We start from the raw sequence: 26,433 nt of genomic DNA on the forward strand, positions 1-26,433 counted from the left end.
GCGCCTCCGGCTCCGGCCTCGCGCGATCCCACGTCCTCTGGATCCGCCAGGGCCCCGGGGCGGGGCTGGCGTTCGTCGCCGGGATCAGCCGCGAGGGATCGGAGGAGTACGCGGCGTCGGCGCGGGGCCGCTTCCGGATCGCCAGGGACGCCGGGCGGGGCTCGGTGACGCTGGCCATGGACGGCCTCAGGGACGAGGATTCCGGCGCCTATTTCTGCGCCGCTCACGGCGGTGCCGGCGCCGGGGACGGGCGGATAAAAACCTCGGGGCGGTCCCCGGGGTGTGCCTGAGGTTGGGTCGGTCACGGTTGGGTGGAAGAGGGAAGAGGAAAGAGGGGGTTGGGTTGAGTTGAGTTGAGTTGGTCATGGTTGAGTGGAAGAGGAAAGAGGGGGTTGGGTTGAGTTGAGTTGAATTGGTCATGGTTGAGTGGAAGAGGAAAGAGGGGGTTGAGTTGAGTTGAGTTGGTCATGGTTGACTGGAAGAGGAAAGAGGGGGTGGGGTTGGGTTGAGTTGAGTTGGTCATGGTTGACTGGAAGAGGAAGTGGGGGTTGGGTTGAGTTGGGTCGAGTTGGGTCGGTCACGGTTGGGTGGGAGAGGAAAGAGGGGGTTGGGTTGAGTTGAGTTGGGTTGAGTTGGGTTGGTCATGGTTGACTGGAAGAGGAAAGAGGGGGTTGGGTTGAGTTGAGTTGGGTTGAGTTGGGTTGGGTTGAGTTGACTGGAAGAGGAAAGAGGGGGTTGGGTTGAGTTGAGTTGGTCACGGTTGAGTGGAAGAGGAAGTGGGGGTTGGGTTGAGTTGGATTGAGTTGAGTTGAGTTGAGTTGAGTTGAGTTGAGTTGAGTTGAGTTGGGTCGAGCTGGGTTGGTCACGGTTGGGTGGAAGAGGAAGTGGGGGTTGGGTTGGGTTGAGTTGACTGGAAGAGGAAAGAGGGGGTTGGGTTGAGTTGGGTTGGATTGAGTTGAGTTGAGTTGAGTTGGTCATGGTTGAGTGGAAGAGGAATTGGGGGTTGGGTTGAGTTGCGTTGAGTTGAGTTGGGTCGAGCTGGGTCGGTCACGGTCGGGTGGAAGAGGAAGAGGAAGGCGCCGGAGCAGCGCCGGAAAGGGACCAAACCCGGGGTGGGGGGGGAGGGATGGGAGCCTTTGGATGGAGGTCGAGACCCTTCCATTGACGCCGAGACCCTTCCACGAAGGTCAAGACCCCCTTGGATGGACCTTGAGAGCCTCTGGGTGGACGTAGGGACACCGTGGGTGGACATCGGGACCCTTCCATGATGGTCAGGACCCCCTGGATGAAGGTCGAGACCTTTTGGGTGGACATTGGGACACCTCGGATGGACACGGAGACCTTTCCATGGGCACGGAGACCCTTCCATGGGCATGGAGACCCTTCCATGGACATGGAGACCCTTCCATGGGCACCGAGACCCTTCCATGGACATGGAGACCCTTCCATGGGCACGGAGACCCTTCCATGGGCATGGAGACCCTTCCATGGACACCGAGACCCTTCCATGGGCACCGAGACCCTTCCATGGATACGGAGACCCTTCCATGGGCATGGAGACCCTTCCATGGACACGGAGACCCTTCCATGGGCATGGAGACCCTTCCATGGGCATGGAGACCCTTCCATGGACACGGAGACCCTTCCATGGGCATGGAGACCCTTCCATGGGCATGGAGACCCTTCCATGGACACGGAGACCCTTCCATGGGCACCGAGATCCTTCCATGGATACCGAGACCCTTCCATGGGCATGGAGACCCTTCCATGGGCACGGAGACCCTTCCATGGGCACAGAGACCCTTCCATGGGCACGGAGACCCTTCCATGGGCATGGAGACCCTTCCATGGGCACAGAGACCCTTCCATGGGCACGGAGACCCTTCCATGGGCACCGAGACCCTTCCATGGGCACCGAGACCCTTCCATAGGCATGGAGACCCTTCCATGGGCACCGAGACCCTTCCATGGGCATGGAGACCCTTCCATGGGCATGGAGACCCTTCCATGGGCACCGAGATCCTTCCATGGGCATGGAGACCCTTCCATGGGCATGGAGACCCTTCCATGGGCATGGAGACCCTTCCATGGGCACCGAGATCCTTCCATAGGCATGGAGACCCTTCCATGGGCATGGAGACCCTTCCATGGGCACGGAGACCCTTCCATGGGCATGGAGACCCTTCCATGGGCACCGAGATCCTTCCATGGACACGGAGACCCTTCCATGGGCATGGAGACCCTTCCATGGACACCGAGACCCTTCCATGGGCATGGAGACCCTTCCATGGGCATGGAGACCCTTCCATGGGCACCGAGACCCTTCCATGGGCATGGAGACCCTTCCATGGGCACAGAGACCCTTCCATGGGCATGGAGACCCTTCCATGGGCACCGAGACCCTTCCATGGGCATGGAGACCCTTCCATGGGCACAGAGACCCTTCCATGGGCACGGAGACCCTTCCATGGATACCGAGACCCTTCCATGGGCATGGAGACCCTTCCATGGGCACGGAGACCCTTCCATGGGCACGGAGACCCTTTGGAGGAAGGTCAGGACCCTTTGGGTGGACGTTGGAACCTCTGGGTGGACGTTTGGACCCAAAGCCGGCTGAACTTGGACCCTTTTTTGCCCATTTTTGACCAAATCTGGATTAATTTTGACCCTTTCTTGCCCATTTTGGACCCGAATCTGGACTGATTTTGGCTCGTTTTCCCATTTTGGACCCAAATCTGGATTAATTTTTATCTCTTTTGGCCGTTTTTTGTTCCGAATTCTGCCTCTTTTCACACTTTTGCCCCAAATTTCGCCTCCTTTTGGCTCTTTTTGCCTCTTTTTGCCCATTTCCCCCCCAAACCCCGGAGCTATTTTTGGCCTTTTCCTCTTTCCTGACCCATTTCAACCCCAAAATTTGCATTTTTCACTCAAACTTCCGGGTTTTGCCCCAAATCTGGACTAATTTTGGCTTTTTTCAGCCATTTTTGACCCAAATCTGGATTAATTTTGGCTTTTTTTGGGGCATTTTGGACCCAAATCTGGATTAATTTTGGCTTTTTTTGGCCATTTTGGACCCAAATCCGGACTATTTTTGGCTCTTTTCCCATATTCTGACCCAAATTTTGGCTCCTTTTGGCTCTTTCTGGACACTTTTGACCCGAATTTGGGCTCATTTTTGCCATTTTCGGACCATTTTGGAACCAAACCCAGAATAATTTGCTCTCTTTTGTTGATTTTTGACCCAAATTTGGGCTCGTTTTCCTCCTTTTCCCCATCCCTCCCCCAAATCCCGCCTGGATTCTCCCGATTTTTTCTCAATTTCCCCCTTTTTTCCCCCATTCCCGCCCAGATTTTCCCATTTTCCCTCATTTTCCCCCAAATCCCACCCGGATTTTCCCGTTTTCCCCCCATTCCCGCCCAGATTTTCCCATTTTCCCTCATTTTCCCCCAAATCCCATCCGGATTTTCCCGTTTTCCCCCCATTCCCGCCCAGATTTTCCCATTTCCCCCCTTTTTTCCCCCATTTCCCCCCCATTTTTCCCCCATTCCCACCCAGATTTTCCCGTTTTCCCCCTTTTCCCCCCCAAATCCCTCCCATTTCCCCTTTTTTCCCCAAATCCCACCCGGATTTTCCCATTTTCCCCCCTTTTTCCCCCTTTTCCCCCCAAATCCCACCCAGATTTTCCCATTTCCCCCTTTTTTCCCCCATTCCCGCCCAGATTTTCCCATTTTCCCCTTTTTTTTCCCCCCAAATCCCACCCAGATTTTCCCGTTTCCACCCCCTTTCCCCCCGTTCCCGCCCGGATTTGCCCGAATTCGCCCTTTTTCGCCCCAAACCGCGCCCGGGGTTTCTGTCCCGCCCGTGTCACCGTGGGAGCGGCCCCGGCGCGGCGGCTGCTGCTGCTCCCGGGGGCGCGCCCCGCGCCAAAAACCCAAAATCGCCGCTTTTCCCCCCATTTCGGGCCCCCCGCCCCCGACGTGAGGCTTTCCCGCCAAATCCCGGCTCCTTTTGCCCGTTTTTGCCCGCTTTTGCCCCAAAACCGGGCGGATTTCGGGCGTTTTGGAGAGGTTTTTGCACAATTCTGGGTTCTTTTTTCCCCGGTTTGCAGCGGTTTTGCCCCAAATTTGGGGGAATTTCGCCACTTTTGGGCATTTTTCACCTGAATTCCCTCTGATTTTTACCAATTTTTCGCATTTTCCACCCAAATTCCCACTGATTTTGGCCGGTTTTGGGCATTTTCCACCCAAATTCCTGCTGATTTTTCCCATTTTTGGGCATTTTGGACCCAAATTCCCTCTGATTTTTCCCAATTTTGAGCATTTTTACCCCAAATTCCCTCTGATTTTTGCCGTTTTTTAGCATTTTTACCCCAAATTCCCTCTGATTTTTATCATTTTTAAGCATTTTGGACCCAAATTCCCTCTGATTTTCACCATTTTTAAGCATTTTGGACCCAAATTCCCTCTGATTTTTCCCAATTTTGAATATTTTGGACCCAAATTCCCTCTGATTTTTGCCGTTTTTAAGCATTTTTACCCCAAATTCCCTCTGATTTTTACCAATTTTGAGCATTTTCCACCCAAATTCCCTCTGATTTTTCCCAATTTTGAGCATTTTTCCACCCAAATCCCCTCTGATTTTTACCATTTTTGAGCATTTTGGACCCAAATTCCCTCTGATTTTTCCCATTTTTGGGCATTTTAGACCCAAATTCCCTCTGATTTTTGCCGTTTTTTAGCATTTTTCCACCCAAATTCCCTCTGATTTTTACCATTTTTGAGCATTTTGGACCCAAATTCCCACTAAATTTTACCATTTTTGTGCTTTTTTGGAGCACTTTCCCTCTGATTTTTACCAATTTTGCGCATTTTGGACCCAAATTCCCTCTGATTTTTCCCATTTTTTAGCATTTTTGACCCAAATCCCCTCTGATTTTTACCATTTTTGAGCATTTTGGACCCGAATTCCCTCTGATTTTTACCAATTTTGAGCATTTTGGACCCAAATTTGGGTGAATTTCGCCTCTTTTGGCCATTTTTAAAATCCAGATCTGGGCTAATTTTGGTCCTTTTTGAGCATTTTTACCCCAATTCCCACGGATTTTTCCCATTTTGGAGCTTTTTCCACCCAAATTTGGGTTCGTTTCTCCGTTCATGTCCCGAATTTCGGCTCTTTTGGGGTCTTTTCACCCCATTTTGGGCTCATTTCGGGACTTTTGCCCATTTTTGCCCCAATTTTGGGCCGTTTGGGGCATTTTTTCACCCAAATCCCAGCTAATTTTGACCATTTTTGACCCGAATCTGGACTGATTTTGAGCCTTTTTGGACCACTTTTGCCCCAATTTTGGGCTCGTTTTGGCTCTTTTCGTCATTTTTGCTCCAAATCGGGGCAAATCCCGGCTCTTTTTTTCCTGCGCTTTGACCCAAAATCGCCTCTTTTCCCCCCAATTCTGCCTCAAAAAAAAAAAAAAAGGTCTCAAACCCCACTTTTCGCACACAAAAAGCACCAAAATCGTCAAATTCACACATTTCCCCCATTTCCCCACCCCCCTCCCCGCCCCGATTTTCCCTTTTCCCGGCGAAATTCGCCCAAAAAAAAAGTGTCAAAAAAAAAATCACATTTTTCACACGTTTTTGTACACAAAAAGCACCAAAATCGTCAAAATCCCACATTTTCCCACTGCCGCCCCCGATTTCCCCCTTTTTCTCCCCATTTTCCCTCCCTCCCCATCCTTTCTTCCCCTCCCGCTGCCAAACACCCCCAAAAACCCCCAAAATTCCCCTTTTTCGCCTCAATACCAAAAATGTTAACTTTCCCAATTTCCCCTCTTTTCCCCTTAATTTCTCCCCATTTTCCCCCATTTTCCCCATTTTCCCCTCCCCCCCACCCTCCCCTCCCCCTCCCCATTTTCCCGCCCAAAAAAACCCAAAATCCCCATTTTTCCCCCCCATTTTTCGCCTCAATACCAAAAATGTTCATTTTCCCATTTTTCCCAATTTCCCCTCTTTTTCCCCTTAATTTCCCCACATTCTCCCCATTTTCCCCTCCCCCCCACCCTCCCCTCCCCCTGCCCCTTTTCCCGCCGCCGACCACCCCCAAAAAAACCCCAAATCCCCGTTTTCCCCCCCATTTTTCGCCTCAATAACAAAAATGTTCATTTTCCCAATTTCCCCGCTTTTTCCCCCTTAATTTTCCCCCATTTTCCCCCATTTTCCCCTCCCCCCACCCTCCCCTCCCCCTCCCCTCCCCATCCCCTTTTCCCACCGCCGACCACCCCCCAAAAAGCCCCAAAATCCCCATTTTTCCCCTCATTTTTCCCCTCAATACCAAAAATGTTAATTTTCCCAATTTCCCCTCTTTTTCCCCTAAATTTCCCCCCATTTCTCCCCTTATCCCCTCTCCCCCACCCTCCCTCCCCCCCCTTTCCCACCGCCGACCACCCCCCACAAAAAAAAAAAAACCAAAACCGCCTTTTTTTACCGTTTTTGGCCGGATTTTGCCCCAAAATAGCGAAAACCGCCGATTTCTCCCCAAAACGGCGCCCGGGGCGGTTTTTGCGCGGCCGCGCCGCGGCTCCCGCCCACCGTGGGTCTCGTATTGACGCGTGGGGCAGCGGCACGATCGTCACGGTCTCGAGCGGTGAGTCCCGACCCCGAAATCGCCGTTTTTCCACCCAAAATTCGCCTTTTTCACCCCCAAAAACCCCCCCGGGTGCGAGAGGTAGAAAAAAATGGGGGGGTGCCGTTTTGGCGGGAAATCTCGGGGTTTTGGCGGGAAAATCTGGGGGTTTTGGCGGGAAAATCTGGGGGTTTAGGAGGGGGGGTTTTGGGGGAAATTGTGATTTTGGGTGAAAATTGCGATTTTTTGCCGAAAATTGCGATTTTTTGACGAAAATTGCGATTTTTTGCCGAAAATTGCGATTTTTTTTGGCCAAAAATTGCGAAATTTTTTTTGGTCAAAATTGCGATTTTTTTGGCCAAAAATTCGATCTTTTTTTTTGGTCAAAATTGCGAATTTTTTGGCCAAAAATTCGATATATTTTGGCCGAAAACGCGATATTTTTTTTGGCCAAAATTGCGAATTTTTTTTGGTCAAAATTGCGATTTTTTTGGCCAAAAATTCGATTTTTTTTGGCCGAAAATTCGATATTTTTTTTGGCCAAAAATTGCGATTATTTTGGCCAAAATTGCGATTATTTTTTTAGTCCAGAAATGGATTTTTTTTTAATTATTTTTTTTTGGCCAAAACTTCGATTTTTTGGGGGTTTTATTTTTAGAGGCGATTTCCGGTTGAAGTTCGGGAGGGGCACGAGAGAAAATTTGGGGTGAAAAAGGTCAAATTTCGGTTTGTTTTTTCTTGCCGAAATTTTGACGTTTCTAGGGTGAAAATTGGACTTTTTTGGGGTGAAAATTTGATTTTTTTTTGGTGAGAATTTGGGGGGTTTTGGTGAAAATTCGAGGCGATTTTTTGGGTAAAAAAACCCCGACTTTTTGTTGTTTTTTTAAAAGGTAGATTTGGCTAAAAAATGACGATTTTTGGTTAAATTTCGGGCGATTTCGGTTAAAATTTAGGATTTAAATCCATGAAGGATTTGGGGTAAAAAACTCCATTTTAGGGGATTTTTGTTGGTGAAGGTTTGATGATCTTGGGGTGAATTTTTGGGGTAAAAAAAATCGATTTTTAAAAGGTTTTTTTTGGGGCACAAAAAGGCGATTTTTGGTTAAATTTTAGGAGATTGAAACCGGAATTTTTGGGTTAAATTAAGGCAGGGCTCGGGAGAGAATTTGGGGTGAAAAAGTCCTTTTTTGGGATTATTTTGGGTGAAAATCTTGGGGGTTTGGTGAAGCTTTGGGGGCGATTTTTGAGGGCGGAAAAAAATCGATTTTGGTTAAATTTAAAAATTGGAATTTAGGGAGGATTTCAGGGCAGGTTTGGGGTAAAAAAAGTCAATTTTGGGGTGTTTTCTCGGCAAAAATTTGATTTTTTGGGGGCGATTTTGGGGCTAAAATTCGATTTTTTTGGGGTTGTTTTGAAGTTTGGGGAGAAAGAGGAGAAAATGGGGAAAATATCGGAAAAACGGGAAATAAATGAAATTAAAAGAGATGAAATTGGGTGGGAATAGAGAAAAAATGGGGAAAAGTTAAAAATGGGGAAGAAATGGAATTAAATTGAATTTTAAGGGGATTAAAAAATAGAAAATTGAGAAAAATGAGGGGAAAGGAGGAAAAATGAGGGAAAAATGAGGAAAAAAGAGAAAAAATGAGAAAAGAATGAGGAGAAAAAGGGAAAAGAATGAGCAAAAAATGAGCAAAAAATGACGAAAAAAATGACGAAAAAAAGTGAAAAAATGAGAAAAAAATGAGGCGAAAAATGAGGCGAAAAATGAGGAAAAAAGAGAAAAAAATGAGGGGAAAAAAGAGAAAAAATGAGAAAAAAATGAGAAAAAAATGAGGAGAAAAATGAGAAAAAAAGAAAAAAATGAGAAAAAAAAGAGAAAAAAATGAGGAGAAAAATGAGGACCAAAGAGAAAAAAATGAGAAAAAAATGAGAAAAAATGAGATAAAAAGAGAATCAAACAAAATAAAATAAAATAAAATAAAATAAAATTAAATTAAATTAAAAAGAACAAAATAAAATAAAACAAAACAAAATTAAATTAAATTAATATAAAATAAAATAAAATTAAATTAAATTAAAGTGAAATTAAATTAAAGTAAAGTAAAAATTAAATTAAAATTGAAATTGAAATTCAATTCAATTCAAAAGGAAAATGAAAATGAAATTAAATTTAAATTAAATTTAAATTTAATTTAATGGAATTAAATTGAATGAAATTAAAATTAAAATTAATTTAAAATTAAAATTAAATTAAATTAAAGCAAAATTAAACTGAAACGAAATTAAAATGGAATTAAATTCAAATTAAATTTGGAATTAAATTAAATTAAATTAAATTAAAATTAAATTTAAAATGAAATGAAATTAAAATGAAATAAAATAAAATTTAAATGAAATTAAATTCAAATTAAATTATATTCAAGTTGAAATTAAGTTAAATACAAATTAAATTAAATTGAATTAAAAGAAAATATAATTAAAATAAAAATGATATTCGATTAAAATTACATTAAATTAAATAAAAGTAAAAATAAAAATGATATTAAATTAAAATTAAATTAAATTAATTAAAATTGAATTAAATTAAATTAAAATTAAAAAATAAAAAATACAATAAAAATTATATTAAATTAAAATTAAATTAAATTAAATTAAAATTGAATCGAATTGAATTAAATTAAATTAAAATAAAAAATAAAATTAAATAATATAAAATAAAATAAAAATTATATTAAATTAAAATTAAATTCAATTCAAATTAAATTAAATTAAAATTAAATTAAATTGAATTAAAATAAAATAAAATACAATAAAAATAAAATAAAATAAAATAAAATAAAATAAAATTAAATTAAATTAAATTAAATTAAATTAAAATATCGCAAGGCGATTAAAAGCCGATTAAAACCCGATTAAAAAATCCCCCGCAGCCCTTTTTTCGCCCCAAAAAGCGGAACTTGGAGCGAAACTCGCCCCGAGCCCCAAAAAGCGGAACTTTGGCCCCAAAACAGCGGCGGCTCCTCCGAAAACAACAAAAAAAGGGGAACTCGGGGCTTTTTTGGGGCCGAATTTCCCCTTTTTGGGGCCCGCAAACAGCACCTGGCCCGGGGCGCGGCTTTGGGGCCAATTCGGGCGGGTTCGGGCAAAAAGAGGAAAAATCCCATTTTTGGGGGGAAAAGCTCCAATTTCGGGGCGGATTTGGGGAAAAAATCCGAATTTTGGGGTGGAAATCGAGGCTTTTTTAGGGGGGTTTTAACGGTTTTTGTTTAATGGGGAGGGGTTTAATTGGGCTTAATTGGAATTAATTGGTTTGGACCGGTTTTAATTGATTTTTAATCGGTTTTAATTGGTTTTAATCGGTTTTAATTTATTTTAACCGATTTTAATTGGTTTTAACTGATTTTAACCGGTTTTAATTGGTTTTAATTGATTTTTAATCGGTTTTAATTGGTTTTAACTGGTTTTAATTTGTTTTAATCGGTTTTAATTGATTTTAATCGGTTTTAATTGATTTTAACCAGTTTTAATCGGTTTTAATTGATTTTAATCGGTTTTAATTGATTTTAACCAGTTTTAATTGGTTTTAATTGATTTTTAATCGGTTTTAATTGGTTTTAACCGGTTTTAATTGGTTTAAACGGGTTTTAATTTGTTTTAATCGGTTTTAATTGATTTTAACCAGTTTTAATCAGTTTTAAGTGATTTTAACCGCTTTTATTCGGTTTTAATTGATTTTAATCTGTTTTAATTTGCTTTAATCGGTTTTAACCAGTTTTAATTTGTTTTAATCGGTTTTAATTGACTTTGATTAATTTTAATTGATTTTAATCCGCTTCCTCTCAGTTTTATCAGCTTTAATTAATTTTAATTGGTTCCGATTGATTTTTTTAATCAGTTTAATTCAATTTTAACCGGATTTAATTGGCTTTTGGTCGGCTTTAACTAATTTTAATCGCTTTTAATTAATTCTAATCAGTTTAAGTCGATTTTAATTAATTTTAATTAATTTTAATTGTGTTGATTTTTACCCGGATTTAATTAATTTTCATCGGGTTCGGTTGACTTTTAATCGGTTTTAATTGCGTTTCAATCAGGGCTAATTAATTTTTAATCGGCTTCAATCGATTTTATTCCATTTTAATTGGTTTTAATTCATTTTAATTGGGTTTTAATTGATTTTATTAGGCTTTTAATTGATTTGATTAGGATTTATTCCATCATTATTTGGGTTTATCTAATTAATAATCGGATTTCCTAGGTTTGTAATAGTTCTAATTGATTTTAATGAAGTTCAATTTATTTTAATTAGTTTTAATTGTTTTAGTTGGTTTTAATTGGTTTTTAATTGGTTTTAATTGATTTTAATTGGTTTTAATTGATTTTAATTGGTTTTAATTGGGTTTTAATTGGTTTCTAATAGGTTTTAATAGGTTTTAATAGGTTTTAATAGGTTTTAATTGGTTTTAACTGGTTTTAATAGGTTTTAATCGATTTTAATTGGGTTTTAATTGGCTTTAATTGATTTAATTGGTTTTAATTGGTTTTAATAGGTTTAAATCTATTTTAATTGGTTTAAATCGATTTTAATTGGGCTTTAATTGGTTTTAATTGGTTTTAATCGGTTTTTAATCGATTTTAGTTGATTTAATTGACTTGAACTGCTCTTTAATTGATTTTAATAGGTTTTAATTGGTTCGAATCGATTATTAATAGGATTTATCAGTTTTTAATGGGCTTAATTAGGTTTCAATCGATTATTAATCGTTTCTAATCGATTTTGATCGATAATTGATGGATTTAATTAGAAAGTTAATTATTAATTAATGTCAATCAGCGGGAATTAGGGGGTTATTAGGGGCTAATAGCAGGAATTAATTGCAATTAATGAGAGGAATTAATTGATTGATGGGATGGGAATTAGCAGCTCTGAGGGCCCGGACTGGTTTGTACTGGGCTGGACTGGTCCGTACTGGTCTGGACTGGTCCGTACTGGTCTGTACTGGTCTGGACTGGTCCGTACTGGTCTGGACTGGGCTGTACTGGGCTGTACTGGTCCGTACTGGGCTGTACTGGGCTGTACTGGGCTGTACTGGGCTGTACTGGTAAAGCTGGGGCAGCTGTGGGTGCTGGTACTGGTCCCGTACTGGTCCGTACTGGTCTGTACTGGTCTGTACTGGTCAGTACTGGTAAAGCTGGGGCAGCTGTGGGTGCCCGTACTGGTCTCACACTGGTCCCATACTGGGCTATACTGGTCTGTACTGGTCTGTACTGGGCTATACTGGCCTATACTGGTCAGTACTGGTAAAGCTGGGGCAGCTGGGGGTCCTGTACTGGTCCCTTACTGGTCCTGTACTGGCCTATACTGGCCTATACTGGTCTGTACTGGTCAGTACTGGTAAAGCTGGGGCAGCTGTAGGTGCCCGTACTGGTCTGTACTGGGCTGTACTGGGCTGTACTGGTAAAGCTGGGGCAGCTGGGGGTGCTGGTACTGGTCCCTTACTGGTCCTGTACTGGGCTATACTGGTCTGTACTGGTCCATACTGGGCTGTACTGGTCTGTACTGGTCCTGTACTGGGCTGTACTGGGCTGTACTGGTCAGTACTGGTAAAGCTGGGACAGCTGGAGGTCCTGTACTGGTCAGTACTGGTCCTGTACTGGGCTATACTGGGCTATACTGGTCTGTACTGGTCAGTACTGGTAAAGCTGGGGCAGCTGGGGGTGCTGGTACTGGTCCCGTACTGGTCTGTACTGGGCTATACTGGCCTATACTGGTCTGTACTGGTCAGTACTGGTAAAGCTGGGGCAGCTGTAGGTGCCCGTACTGGTCTGTACTGGGCTGTACTGGGCTGTACTGGTAAAGCTGGGGCAGCTGGGGGTGCTGGTACTGGTCCCATACTGGTCCTGTACTGGGCTATACTGGTCTGTACTGGTCCTGTACTGGGCTGTACCGGTCTGTACTGGTCTATACTGGTCTGTACTGGGCTGTACTGGTCAGTACTGGTCAGTACTGGTAAAGCTGGGGCAGCTGGGGGTCCTGTACTGGTCCCTTACTGGTCCTGTACTGGGCTATACTGGCCTTTACTGGTCTGTACTGGTCAGTACTGGTAAAGCTGGGGCAGCTGTAGGTGCCCATACTGGTCCCATACTGGTCCTGTACTGGGCTATACTGGTCTGTACTGGTCCGTACTGGTCTGTACTGGTCAGTACTGGTCTGTACTGGTAAAGCTGGGGCAGCTGGAGGTGCTGGTACTGGTCCCGTACTGGTCTGTACTGGTCCCGTACTCGTCTGTACTGGTCAGTACTGGTCTCGTACTGGTCCAGTACTGGTCTGTACTGGTAAAGCTGGGGCAGCTGCGGGTGCCGTACTGGTCCCGTACTGGTCCGGGCTTTACTGGTCCCGTACTGGTCTGTACTGGTCTGTACCGGTCCGTACTGGTAAAGCTGGAGCAGCTGGGGGTGCTGGTACTGGTCCCATACTGGTCCTGTACTGGGCTATACTGGCCTATACTGGTCTGTACTGGTAAAGCTGGGGCAGCTGGGGGTGCTGGTACTGGTCCCATACTGGTCCTGTACTGGGCTGTACTGGTCTGTACTGGTCTGTACTGGGCTGTACTGGTCCGTACTGGTCTGTACTGGTCCGTACTGGTCTGTACTGGTCTGTACTGGTCAGTACTGGTAAAGCTGGGGCAGCTGGGGGTGCTGGTACTGGTCCCGTACTGGTCTGTACTGGTCAGTACTGGTCTCGTACTGGTCAGTACTGGTCTGTACTGGTCCGTACTGGTCTGTACTGGTCAGTACTGGTCTGTACTGGTAAAGCTGGGGCAGCTGGAGGTGCTGGTACTGGTCCCGTACTGGTCTGTACTGGTCCCGTACTCGTCTGTACTGGTCAGTACTGGTCTCGTACTGGTCCAGTACTGGTCTGTACTGGTAAAGCTGGGGCAGCTGCGGGTGCCGTACTGGTCCCGTACTGGTCCTGTACTGGTCTGTACTGGTCTGGGCTTTACTGGTCCCGTACTGGTCTGTACTGGTCTGTACCGGTCCGTACTGGTAAAGCTGGGGCAGCTGGGGGTGCTGGTACTGGTCCCATACTGGTCCTGTACTGGTCTGTACTGGGACCAGGCCCCCAAAACCGCCGCTTTTCCCCCCAAAACGGCGAAATCCGGCCGAAAACGGGGAATTCCCAGGGCAAAACGGGGATTTTCCCCCAAAACGGGGGCTGGGAGCAGAACGGGGGGGTCGGGACCCCAAAACTCCGGGAATTCTGTCCGGGAAAGGTCAAATTTCCCCGGGAAAAGGGGAAATTCCGCTGGAAACGGCGACGATTTGGTGAAAATCGGGACTCGGCTCCAAAAAACGGGAATTTTCCACTCAAAAGAAATGGGATTTTCCCCCCAAAAAGGGGCTTGGGATAAAATCCCTGGGAATTCCCTGCAGCCCCCCCCGGGGCCCCGATTTTCCTGGAAAATCCCACGAAATCCCGCTCGGAAAAACCCCGAGTTTTGGCTAAAATCCCTTTATCCCGAATTCTCCCGGAATTCCCGGCGATTTTGGGCTGAAATCTCTTTATCCCAAATTCTCCCAGAATTCCCGGCCATTTTTGCCTGAAATCTCTCTTTTTGTCCCAAATTCTCTGGGAATTCCCACCCATTTTTGGCTGAAATCCCTCTCTTTATCCCGAATTCTCCAGGAATTCCCACCCATTTTTGGCTAAAACCTCTTTATCCCAAATTCTCCGGAATTCCCGGCCATTTTTGGCTAAAATCCCTCTCTTTATCCCAAATTCTCTGGGAATTCCCGGCGACTTTTGACTTAAATCTCTTTGTCCCAAATTCTCTGGGAATTCCCACCCATTTTTGCCTGAAATCCCTCTCTTCATCCCAAATTCTCCAGAATTCCCACCCATTTTTGCCTGAAATCTCTTTTTCCCCGAATTCTCCCGGCGTTCCCGGCCGCCCCAGCAGGCACCGCCCGCGCCCCCGCCCTGTTCCCGCTGTCGCCCTGCGGCTCGGCCCCCGACGCCTCCCTGTTCTCCGTCGGCTGCGTCGCCGTCGGCTTCGTGCCCGCCCAGCTCGGCTTCTCCTGGATGGACCGCGACAACCGCAGCGTGGCCAGCGCCGCCGAGTTCCGGCCCGTCCGCGCCTCCGGAGCCTTCGTGGCCGCCTCGCGCCTCGGGATGGCCCTGGAGGAGGGCAAATCCCGGCAGCCCTTCCAGTGCCGCGCCACCCACCCCAAGGGCATCCGCAGCGTCCTCGTGTCCAACCCAGGTGGGCGTCGGACCCCAGCGTCCCCGAGGGTTTCCCCGCCAAATCCGGAGGTTTTCCCCTCGGATTTTAGGGATTTTTCCATCCAATTCTGAGGTTTCCCCCCCCGAATTTTAGGGATTTCGCCCCAAATTTCGAGGTTGTCATCCGAATTTTAGAGGTCTTTCCATCAAATTTTGAGGTTTTGCTCGAATTTTAGGGATTTCCCCCAAAATTTGAGGGATTTTCCCTCAAATTTTGAGGTTCCCCCCAATTTTTGAGGTTCCCCCAAAATTTCAGGGATTTTGCCTCAAGTTTTGAGGTTTTACCCCAAATTTTAGGGATTTTCCATCAAATTTTGAGGTTTTACGCCGAATTTTAGGGATTTTCCCTCGAATTTCGAGGTTTTCCCCCGAATTTTAGGGATTTCGCCCCAAATTTCGAGGTTGTCATCCGAATTTTAGAGGTTTTTCCATCAAATTTTGAGGTTTTCCTCGAATTTTAGGGATTTTCCCTCAAATTTCGAGGTTTTTCTCGAATTTTAGGGATTTTCCCCCAAATTTCGAGATTTCCCCCCATATTTCAGGGATTTACCCCCAAATTTTAGGGATTTTTCCTCAAATTTTGACGTTTCCCCCCAAATTTTAGGGATTTTCCCCCAAATTTTAGGGATTTTCCCTCAAATTTGAAGGTTTACCCCCAAATTTTGAGGTTTTCCCCCAAATTTTAGGGATTCCCCCCCGGATTTTAGGGATTTTCCCTCAGATTTCAAGGTTTTCCCCCAAATTTTAGGGATTTTGCCTCAAGTTTGAGGTTTTACTTGAATTTTAGGGATTTTCCCTCAGATTTTGAGGTACCCCCCAAATTTCGAGGTTTCTCCCCCAATTTTAGGGATTTCCCACCCCAAATTTCGGAGTTTCCCTCCAATTCCCGCGTTTTCCCCCCACATTTCCCCCCTTTCCCCTCCATTTTCCAGCCTCTCCCCCAAGCCCCCGACGCTCCACCCCAAAATCCCGCTCTTTCCCCCCAAAATTCAGGCTAAACCCCAAATTCCCGCCCTTTCGCCCCACCCCAGGCTCCGGCGCCCTGATCCAGGCGGTGCCCGTGGTCACCCTGCACCCGCCGTCCCGCGAGGACTTCCAGGGGCCCTACCGGAACTCCACCCTCCTGTGCCAGATCCGGGGGCCCCGGCGCCCGCCCGGCGCCGCCCCCATCCGCTGGCTGAAGAACGGGGCCCCCCTGCTGGAAGGGGTGACGCCGGAAGGGCCGGTGTCGGAAGGTTCCGGGCTCTACGTCACCGGCAGCCGCGTGGTGGTCACCGAGGCCGAGTGGGACCGCGGCGACGTCTTCACGTGCCAGGCCGAGGAGGAGATGAGGAACACCAGCAAGGCCATGGAGTGCGGATGTGAGTTCCCGGGGAAAACTTCGGGATTCGGGGTCGTTTCGGGGTGAAATCCCCACGGGATTCCCACAATAAATGGGGTTGGTGGAGGTTGGGTTGGGTTGAGTTGAGTTGGGTTGGGTTGGGTTGAGTTGAGTTGGGTTGAGTTGAGCTGGGTTGGGTTGAGTTGAGTTGAGTTGGGTTGGGTTGGGTTGGGTTGAGTTGAGTTGGGTTGAGTTGAGTTGGTTTGGGTTGGGTTGAGTTGGGTTGGGTTGAGTTGAGTTGAGTTGGGTTGGGTTGAGTTGAGTTGAGTTGAGTTGGGTTGAGTTGAGTTGAGTTGAGTTGAGTTGGGTTGGGTTGAGTTGAGTTGAGTTGGGTTGGGTTGGGTTGAGTTGGGTTGAGTTGGGTTGAGTTGAGTTGGGTTGAGTTGGTTTGGATTGAGTTGGGTTGAGTTGGGTTGGGTTGAGTGGGGTGGTAAAATGGAATCCTGGGTTTTCCTGGGATAATCCCAAATTCTTGGGGTCTATAAGCCCAAAATTCTCGTAAATCACCACAAATGCCGTTTTCCCGACAAGAATCCCGATTTTCCCTAAAAAAATCCCAATTTTTAAGGTTTATCTCACCAAGATTCCCAAAAATCCACTTTTTCCTACTAAAACCATCAAGAAGGGTCTTCCAGTTGACCACTGGGTCACCACTGATGGTCATTTTGGGTGAAAAAGACCCAAAATGGTCATCGAGGGTCCTCCAGTTGACCGTTGGGTCAGCGCCGATGGTGGAAACCACCCAAAACCACCATGGAGACTCTTCCAGTTGACCACTGGGTCAACATCAATGGCGATTTTGGGTGAAGAAGACCCAAAATCGCCATCGAGGCTCTTCCAGTTGACCGCCCACCCAACGCCGATGACCATTTCGGGCAAAAACCACCTAAAATGGCCTTCGAGGCTCTTCCAGTTGACCTCCAACCCCTCCGCCATCTCCCACAGATGACCAAACCCTGGCCACCGGCGACATCCGCGTGGAGCCGGTGGCGCCGCTCTTCGCCGACATCTTCCGGGAGCAGGCTGCCCGGCTGACGTGCCGCGTGTCCAACCTGGCCACGGCCGGCGAGGGCCTGGAGGTCACCTGGCTCAAGGAGGACGGCGAGGCCTTGGCCACCAAGACGTCGTCGCCGGTGCTGCAGCCCAACGGCCTCTTCGGCGCCGAGGGCGTGGCCACCGTGGGCACCGAGCTCTGGGAGTCCGGCCAGGCCTTCACGTGCCGCGTGTCCCACCCGGACCTGCTCTTCCCCAGGGAGGTCACCATGAAGAAGACGACGGGTGAGTGCTCGGGGGCGTCTTCCCAAAAAAACCACAAATTCGGGGAAAAATCGGGCAGGGCTGGAAGCCAAGATGGCTGAAAGTTGGGCGGGGCTGGAAGCCAAGATGGCCAAAGGTTGGGTTGGGGTTGGAAGCCAAGATGGCCGAAAGTTGGGTTGGGTTGGAGGCCGAGATGGCCGAAAGTTGTGTTGGAAGCCAAGATGGCCGAAGGTTGGGTTGGGTTGGAAGCCAAGATGGCCGAAAGTTGGGTTGGGGTTGGAAGCCAAGATGGCCGAAAGTTTGGTTGGGGTTGGAAGCCAAGATGGCCGAAGGTTGGGTTGGGTTGGAGGCCAAGATGGCTGAAAGTTGGGTTGGGTTGGAAGCCAAGATGGCCGAAAGTTGGGATGGGTTGCAATCCAAGATGGCCGAAGGTTGGGTGGGGTTGGAAGCCAAGATGGCCGAAAGTTGGGTTGGAGGCCAAGATGGCCGAAAGTTGGGATGGGTTGCAATCCAAGATGGCCGAAGGTTGGGTTGGGGTTGGAATCCAAGATGGCCGACAGTTGGGTTGGGTTGGAATCCAAGATGGCCGACAGTTGGGTTGGGTTGGAATCCAAGATGGCGGAAAAATTTATTTCAAATTTCTTTTCATTTCTGTTCCTATTTCTGTTCATTTCCGCCCTTAATTCCCTGGATTGATAAGGATATTGATAGATTGATATTGATATTGATATATTGATATTGATATTGATAATGATATTGATAATGATATTGATATATTGATATATTGATATTGAGATTGAGATTGAGATTGAGATTGATAAGGATATCGATATTGATATTGATATTGATATATTGATATTATAGATATTGATATTGATATTGATAATGATATCGATACTGATATATTGATATTATTGATATTGATATTGATAAGGATATTGATATTGATATTGATATATTGATATTGATATATTGATATTGTTGATATTATTGATATTGATATTGATATTGATATATTGATATTATTGATATTGATATTTTTGATATTGATATTGATATTGATAATTATAATGATATTGATGTATTGATATTGATATTGATATATTGATATTGATATTGATATATTGATATTGATATTGATATTGATATTGATATTGATATATTGATATTGATATTGATATTGATAATGATATTGATATATTGATATTGATATTGATGTTGATATTGATATTGATACTTATTCCCACCTCTAATTCCACATATTTATATTTCTTATTTATATTTATATCCATATTTATTATTTCTATTTGCATTATTATTTATTATTCATTATTTATTGTTTCTAACTTATTACTTATTACTTATTACTTATTACTTATATTTATTTTAGTTGTTTGTATTTATCATTTATCATTTATCATTATATTTATTTTATATATTCATATTTATATATTTATAAGTTTATTTTTATTTTTTATTTTTTATTTTATTTTATTTTTTAAAATTTTTTATTCTTTATTTTTTCTTTATTATTTTTTATTTACTATTTATTATTTTTATTTATATTTATTATTTCCATTTCCATTCCTTTCTCTCTCCATTCCCACCTTTCCCTCCTCATATTTTTATTTCTTATTTATATTTATTATTTCCATTTCCATTTCCAATTAAATTTAAACTTCTATTTCCCTTTATTCCCACCTTCCACTCCTTATATTTATTCTTTATTCTTTATTATTTTTTATTTATGTTTTTTTATCTTTTATTTTTTATTTTTTTATTTATCATTTATCATTTATCATTTTTCATTTTTTATTTTTTATTTTATATTTATTATTTCCATTTCCATTTCCATTTCCAATTAAATTTAAACTTCTATTTCCCTTTATTCCCACCTTTCACTCATTATATTTATTCTTTATTCTCTATTTTTTATTCTTTATTCTTTATTTTTTATTTTTTATTATTTATTATTTTTTATTTATTATTTATTATTTTTTATTTATCATTTATCTTTTTTTTATTTTTTTTATTTATTTTCTTTTATTTATATTTATTATTCTTTATTTATATTTATTCTTTCCATTCCCATTCCCACTCCCCTCTCTCCCCACCCCCACCTCCCCCCATCCCCCCCACACTCCCCACCCCCTCCCCACCTCCCTCACCCCCAACCCCTCCCCCAATCCCGACTCTCCCCTCCCCCACATCCCAAACTCTCCCCTCCCCCAATCCCGACGCTCCCCTCCCCCAATCCCGACTCTCCCCTTCTCCAATCCCAACTCTCCCCTCCCCCAAACTCTCCCCTCCCCCAATCCCGACTCTCCCCTCCCCCACATCCCAAACTCTCCCCTCCCCAAACCCCGACTCTCCCCTCCCCCTCCCTCTCCCCTCCCCCAATCCCGACTCTCCCCTTCTCCAATCCTGACTCTCCCCTCCCCCAACCCCGACTCTCCCCTCCCCCAACCCCGACTCTCCCCTCCCCCTCCCTCTCCCCTCCCCCAATCCTGACTCTCCCCTCCCCCAAACTCTCCCCTCCCCCAATCCTGACTCTCCCTTCCCCCAAACTCTCCCCTCCCCCAATCCCGACTCTCCCCTCCCCCAATCCCGACTCTCCCCTCCCCCAATCCTGACTCTCCCCTCCCCCAAACTCTCCCCTCCCCCAATCCCGACTCTCCCCTCCCCCACATCCCAACTCTCCCTTCCCCCTCCCTCTCCCCTCCCCCAATCCCGACTCTCCCCTCCCCCACATCCCAACTCTCCCTTCCCCCTCCCTCTCCCCTCCCCCAATCCCGACTCTCCCCTCCCCCAATCCTGACTCTCCCCTCCCCCAAACTCTCCCCACCCCCAATCCCGACTCTCCCCTCCCCCAATCCCGACTCTCCCCTCCCCCACATCCCAAACTCTCCCCTCCCCCAATTCCGACTCCCCTCCCCCAATTCCGACTCCCCTCCCCCAATTCCGACTCTCCCCTCCCCTAATCCCAACTCTCCCCTCCCCCAAACTCTCCCCTCCCCCAATCCCGACTCTCCCCTTCTCCAATCCCAACTCTCCCCTCCCCAATTCCGACTCTCCCCTCCCCCCAAACTCTCCCCTCCCCCAAACCCTCTCCCCTCCCCCAATCCCAAACTCTCCCCTCCCCAAACCCCGACTCTCCCCTCTCCCCTAAACCCCAGTCCCGGACGGGACCCCACCGTCTCTCTACGTGCTCCCGCCTCCGCCGGAGCAGCTTCGCCAGCGCTCCTGGGCCACCCTCACCTGCCTGGTGCGCGACTTCAACCCCCCGGACCTGCTGCTGCAGTGGCTGCGCGACGGCGAGCCGCTCCCGGCCGCCCGCGCCGTCACCTTCGGCCCGCGCCCCGACGCCGGCCGGGCCTTCGTGGCCGTCAGCGCCCTGACGGTGCCGGCGCGCGACTGGGACGCCGGCCACGTCTACACCTGCCTGGTGGGCCACGAGCGGCTGCCGCTGCGCCTGGCCCAGAAGTCGCTGGACAAGGCCACGGGTAAACCCGCCAACGTCAACGTCTCGCTCGTCCTGGCCGACGCCTCCAGCGCCTGCTACTGAACCCCGGGGCTGGGGATTTTTCCCGCCTAAAATTTTGCACTTTGATCCCAGGAAATAAAAATCTTGCAAAGGAAATCCCCCGGCTCGGCGCCAAAAAAATCCTTCCCTGCTAAATTCCCGGTTTTGCCCCAAAATTCCCCGTTTTTTTTCCCCAAAATTCCCCAATTTTTCCCCTCAAAAACAGCCAATTTTCCCCAAAAATTCCAATTTTTCCCCAAAATCCACCATTTTTCCCCCAACCCCCTTTTTTTTACACAAAAGCCCAATTTTTTTCTCCAAAACCCCCAATTTTTTACCCAACCCCCCCATTTTTTCCCAAAAACCCCAATTTTTTCCCCAAAATCCCCAATTTTTTTCCCAAAATCCCCCATTTTTGCCCCCAAATTACCCAATTTTTTCCCCCAAAACGGCCAATTTTCCCCCCAAAAACTCCAATTTTTTTCCCCAAATCCCCCATTTTTTACGCAAAAGCTACCATTTTTCACCAAAACCCCCATGTCTCCCAAAAAACCCCAAGTTTTCCCCAAAATACCCCAGTTTTTTCCCCAAAACCCCCCATTTTTTCCTTAAAAATCACAATTTTTTCCCAAAACCCACCATTTTCCCCAAAATCCCCCAATTTTTCCAAAAAACCCCATTTTTTTCCCCCAAATCCCCCATTTTTTCCCTAATAGCCACGTTTTTTCCTTAAAAACCCCATTTCCCCCCAAAAAACCCAATTTCTTGCCAAAATCCCCCATTTTTTTCTCCCCAAAGCCGCCATTTTTCCCAAAATCCCAAGTTTTCCCCCAAAACCACCATTTTTTCCCAAAAACCCCAATTTTTCCCCAAAACCGCCATTTTTCCCCCAAAACTCCATTTTCCCCAAAAAACCCCCAATTTCCTACCAAAATCCCCCGTTTTTTTCTCCCCTAAACCACCATTTTTTCCCAAAAAAACCCAATTTTCCCAAAACCCCCCGTTTTTCCCCCAAAAGCCCCGTTCCCCCCACGTCTCGCTCGTCCTGGCCGACGCCTCCAGCGCCTGCTACTGAACCCCGGGGCTGGGGATTTTTCCCGCCTAAAACTTTGCACTTTGATCCCAGGAAATAAAAATCTTGCAAAGGAAATCCCCGGCTCGGCGCCAAAAAAATCCTTCCCTGCTAAATTCCCGTTTTTTTCCCAAAATTCCTCAATTTTTCCCCCCAAAATTCCCCAATTTTTCCCCCCTCAAGAACCCCCAATTTCCCCAAAAACTCCAATTTTTCCACAAAATCCCCCATTTTTTCCACAAAATCCCCATATTTTACACAAAAACTACCATATTCTCTCAAAATCCCCCAATTTTTCCCCAACCCCCCCATTTTTTCCCCAAAACCACCATTTTTTCCCCCCAAACCCCCCATTTTCTACACAAAAACTACCATTTTCCCCCAAAACCCCCAATTTTCCCCAAAAACTCAAATTTTTCCCCCAAAACCCCAATTTTTTCCCAAAAAAACCAATTTTTCCGTAAAAACCACCATTTTCCCCCCAAACCCTCAATTTTTCACCAAAACACACTTTCGGTGCTAAATTCCAACTTTTCCCCTCAAAAACCACCATTTTTCCCCCATCTCCCCCATTTTTTCCCCCAAATCCCCCAATTTTTACACAAAAACTACCATTTTTCCCCCGAAAAAACCCCAATTATTCCCCAAATCTCCCATTTTTTCCCTAATATCCCCGTTTTTTCCCCCAAAATGCCATTCTCCCCCAAAAAAACCCCATTTCTTACCAAAATCCCCTGGTTTTCTCCCCAAAACCACCATTTTTTCCCCAAATCCCAATTTTTCCCCAAAACCGCCATTTTTCCCCAAAAACTCCATTTTCCCCAAAAAAACCCCAATTTCTTACCAAAATCCCCCGTTTTTTTCTCCCCAAAACCACCATTTTTTCCCAAAAAAACCCAATTTTCCCAAAACCCCCTGTTTTTCCCCCAAAAGCCCCGTTCCCCCCACGTCTCGCTCGTCCTGGCCGACGCCTCCAGCGCCTGCTACTGAACCCGGGCGTTTTGCCCCCAAAATTTTGCACTTTGATCCCAGGAAATAAAAATCTTGCAAAGGAAATCCCCCGGCTCGGCGCCAAAAAAATCCTTCCCTGCTAAATTCCCGTTTTTTTCCCAAAATTCCTCAATTTTTCCCCCAAAATTCCCCAATTTTTCCCCCCCAAAACCCCCATTTTTCCCCCCAAACCCCAATTTTTCTCCCAAACCCCACCTTTTTCCCCCAAATCCCAATTTTTCTCCCAAACACCAATTTTTTCCCAAAATCCATAATTTTTTCCCAAAATCTCCCATTATTTCCCAAAAAAACCCAATTTTTTACACAAAAACTACCATTTTCCCCCAAAACCCCCAATTTTCCCCCAAAACTCCAATTTTTCCCAAAAAACCCCAATTTCTTCCCAAAATCCCCCATTTTTCTTTCCAAAATCCACAATTTTCCCCCCAAAACCACCATTTTTTCCCAAAAAACCCCAATTTTTCCTTAAAAACCACCATTTTTCCCCCAAAACGCCAATTTTTTCCCCAAATCCCCCAATTTTCTTACCAAAATCCACATTTTTTCCCCCAAAATCCCCCATTTTTCCCCCGAAACCCCATTTTTACACAAAAACCACCATTTTTCGCCCAAACCCCCTATTCTTCCCAAAAAAACCCATTTTTCCCTCCCCAAAGCCCCAATTTTCCCAAAAACCACCATTTTTTCCCCAAACCACCATTTTTTTCCCCAAAATCCCGGTTTTTCCCCTCAAACCTCCCCTCCTTCCCAAAAAATCCCAATTCCGGGCCTCAAAACCTTCCAAAAACCCCAAAAATGGTCCAAAATCCCCCAAAATGGTCAAAAATACCAAAAAGTGGTAAAAAATGCCCCAAAATGGTCAAAAATGCCCAAAAATGGGCAAAAATACCCAAAAATGGTCTAAAAACATCCAAAATGGTCAAAACCCCCCAAAACCGGTCAAAACCCTCCAAAACCGGTCAAAAACCCCTCAAAATGGTCAAAACCCCCCAGAAATTATCAAAAATACCCAAAAATGGGCAAAAATACCCAAAAATGGGCAAAAAACCCCCTAAATGGTCAAAAAACCTCCAAAATGGTCAAAACACCCCAAAAATGGTCAGAACCCCCCCGAAATGGTCAAAAATCCCCAAAAATCGTCAAAAATACCCAAAAACGATCAAAAATACCCAAAAATGGTCAAAACCTCCCCCAAATTGTCAAAAACCCCCCAAAATGGTCAAAATCCCCAAAAATGGTCAAAAAAACCCCAAAAGTGGGAGAATTCTGTCCAATCCCCGGATTTCCCCCCCGGAATTGCCCAAATTCCCGGGATTTTGTTTTTGGGTCGAAAAGCTCAAATTTTGGGAAAAAAATGGGGGAGGGGGGAGCACTGAGGGGCCACCAGGGGGCGCTCGGGGAAAACCCCTGAATTTTGGGGTGAAAAATGGGGATTTTGGGGGTAAAAGATCCCAAATGGACCGAATTTGGTCAAATCTTTAAATTTTGGGGTGGGTTTGAGGCCAAAATTGGGGTTGAAATTCCCGAATTTTGGGTTCCGAGGCCAAATTTGGGGGGAAAAGCCCCAAATTTTGGGTCAAAACTCCTCAATTTTGGGGTTTGAGGCCAAAATTGGAGTTAAAATTCCCGAATTTTGGGTTCCAAGGCCTAATTTTGGGGTAAAACCCTGAAATTTTGGGTCAAAACCCCCAAATTTTGGGTTCTGAGGCCAAAATTGGGGTTAAAATTATTGAGTTTTGGGTTCTGAGGCCAAAATTGGGGTAAAACCCTCAAATTTTGGGTCAAGACCCCCAAATTTTGGGTTTTGAGGCCAAAATTGGGGTTGAAATTCCCAAATTTTGGGTTCCGAGGCCAAATTTTGGGGTAAACCCCCCAAATTTTGGGGTTTGAGGCCAAAATTTGGGTTAAAATTAAGGAATTTCGGGTTCTGAGGCCAAAACTGGGGTTAAAATTCCCGACTTTTGGGTTCCGAGGCCAAACTTTGGGGTTAAAACCCCCAAATTTTGGGTCAAAACTCCTGAATTTGGGGTACCGAGGCCAAATTTTGGGGTAAAACCCCCACATTTCGAGCTAAACCCTCCCGAATTTTCGCCCGATTCCCGCGGATTTTTGGGTTCAAATCCCCGAATTCCCGGTTTTTTTCCCCCCCAGCTCTCCTGGCCGGAGCCTCCCTGGAGGAGGACGAGGACCTGAACAACCTCTGGGCCACGGCCTCGACCTTCATCGTCCTCTTCATCCTCAGCCTCTTCTACAGCACCACCGTCACCCTCATCAAGGTACCGGCCCCAAAATCCCGCTTTTTCACCCCAAAACCCCGGATTCCCAACTTTCAGCCCCAAAAATCCCATTTTTTCCCCCCATTTTAGGGCCCGAAAATCCCAATTTTTCTCCTGGTTTTGCCCCTGAAAGTTCTGAAGTTTCGCCCCTTTTTGCAGCCCCAAAAATCCCATTTTTTGCCCCATTTTACACCCGAAAATCCCGATTTTTTTTCTCCCGCATTTACAGCTGGAAAAAATCCCTTTTTTCCCTCCTGTTTTGGCACCCAAAAAAATCCAAATTTTCCCCGCTTTACACCCAAAAATTCCCGGTTTTCCATCAAGATCCCAATTTCCCCTCAATTTCCCCTAAAAAATCCCAATTTCTCCTCAATCATCCCTAAAATCCCAATTTCTCCTCAATCATCCCCAAAAAATCCCAATTTCCCCTCAATTTCCCCTAAAAAATCCCAATTTCCCCTCAATTTCCCCTAAAAAACCCCAATTTCCCCTCAATTTCCCCTAAAAAATCCCAATTTCCTCTAAAAAATCCCAATTTCCCCAAAATTTCTCCTAAAAATCCCAATTTCCCCTCAATTTCCCCTAAAAAAATCCCAATTTCCGCTCAATTTCCCCTCAAAACCCCCAATTCCCCCATTTTCCCCAAAAACCCCCGATTTTCCCCCATTTCCCACCCCCTCCCCACCCCCCTTTCCCACAATTCTCCTCCCCCAACCCCCCCCCGAATTCCCGGAATTTCCCCCCAAAATTTCCCCCATTTCCCAAAATCCCAAAATCCCCTTTATTAACCCCAGATTTTTTTTTTTTTCCCCTCTCCTCCCATTCCAGGTGAAATAAACCCAAAACCGACGGATTTCGCCCCAAACCCGGCGCCTCCTCCCCTCCCCCCGCCCTTGGAATTTCCCGGGAATCTTTCCCCTCCCCCACCTTGTAAATAACCCCCCCCCAAAAAAACCCCAAAAATAAAGAATTCCCCCCTTTTTTTTTTTACCGGTTTCGGCCTTTTTTTA

At 45.6% G+C, this 26,433-nt stretch overlaps 1 gene segment (V, D, J or C); it reads left to right on the top strand.

Moving 5' to 3' along the window:
- Positions 1-176: 176 nt before the first annotated feature.
- On the top strand, positions 177-21,207 carry LOC138100721 (Ig mu chain C region-like). The segment is given in 6 exon segments: positions 177-282; positions 6,512-6,640; positions 14,581-14,883; positions 15,935-16,264; positions 17,230-17,562; positions 20,718-21,207. Coding segments are annotated over 6 exon segments (1,590 nt in total).
- Positions 21,208-26,433: the final 5,226 nt, after the last annotated feature.

The sequence above is a fragment of the Aphelocoma coerulescens genome, unplaced genomic scaffold, assembly GCF_041296385.1.
Source record: "Aphelocoma coerulescens isolate FSJ_1873_10779 unplaced genomic scaffold, UR_Acoe_1.0 HiC_scaffold_138, whole genome shotgun sequence".
Lineage (NCBI taxonomy): Eukaryota > Metazoa > Chordata > Aves > Passeriformes > Corvidae > Aphelocoma > Aphelocoma coerulescens.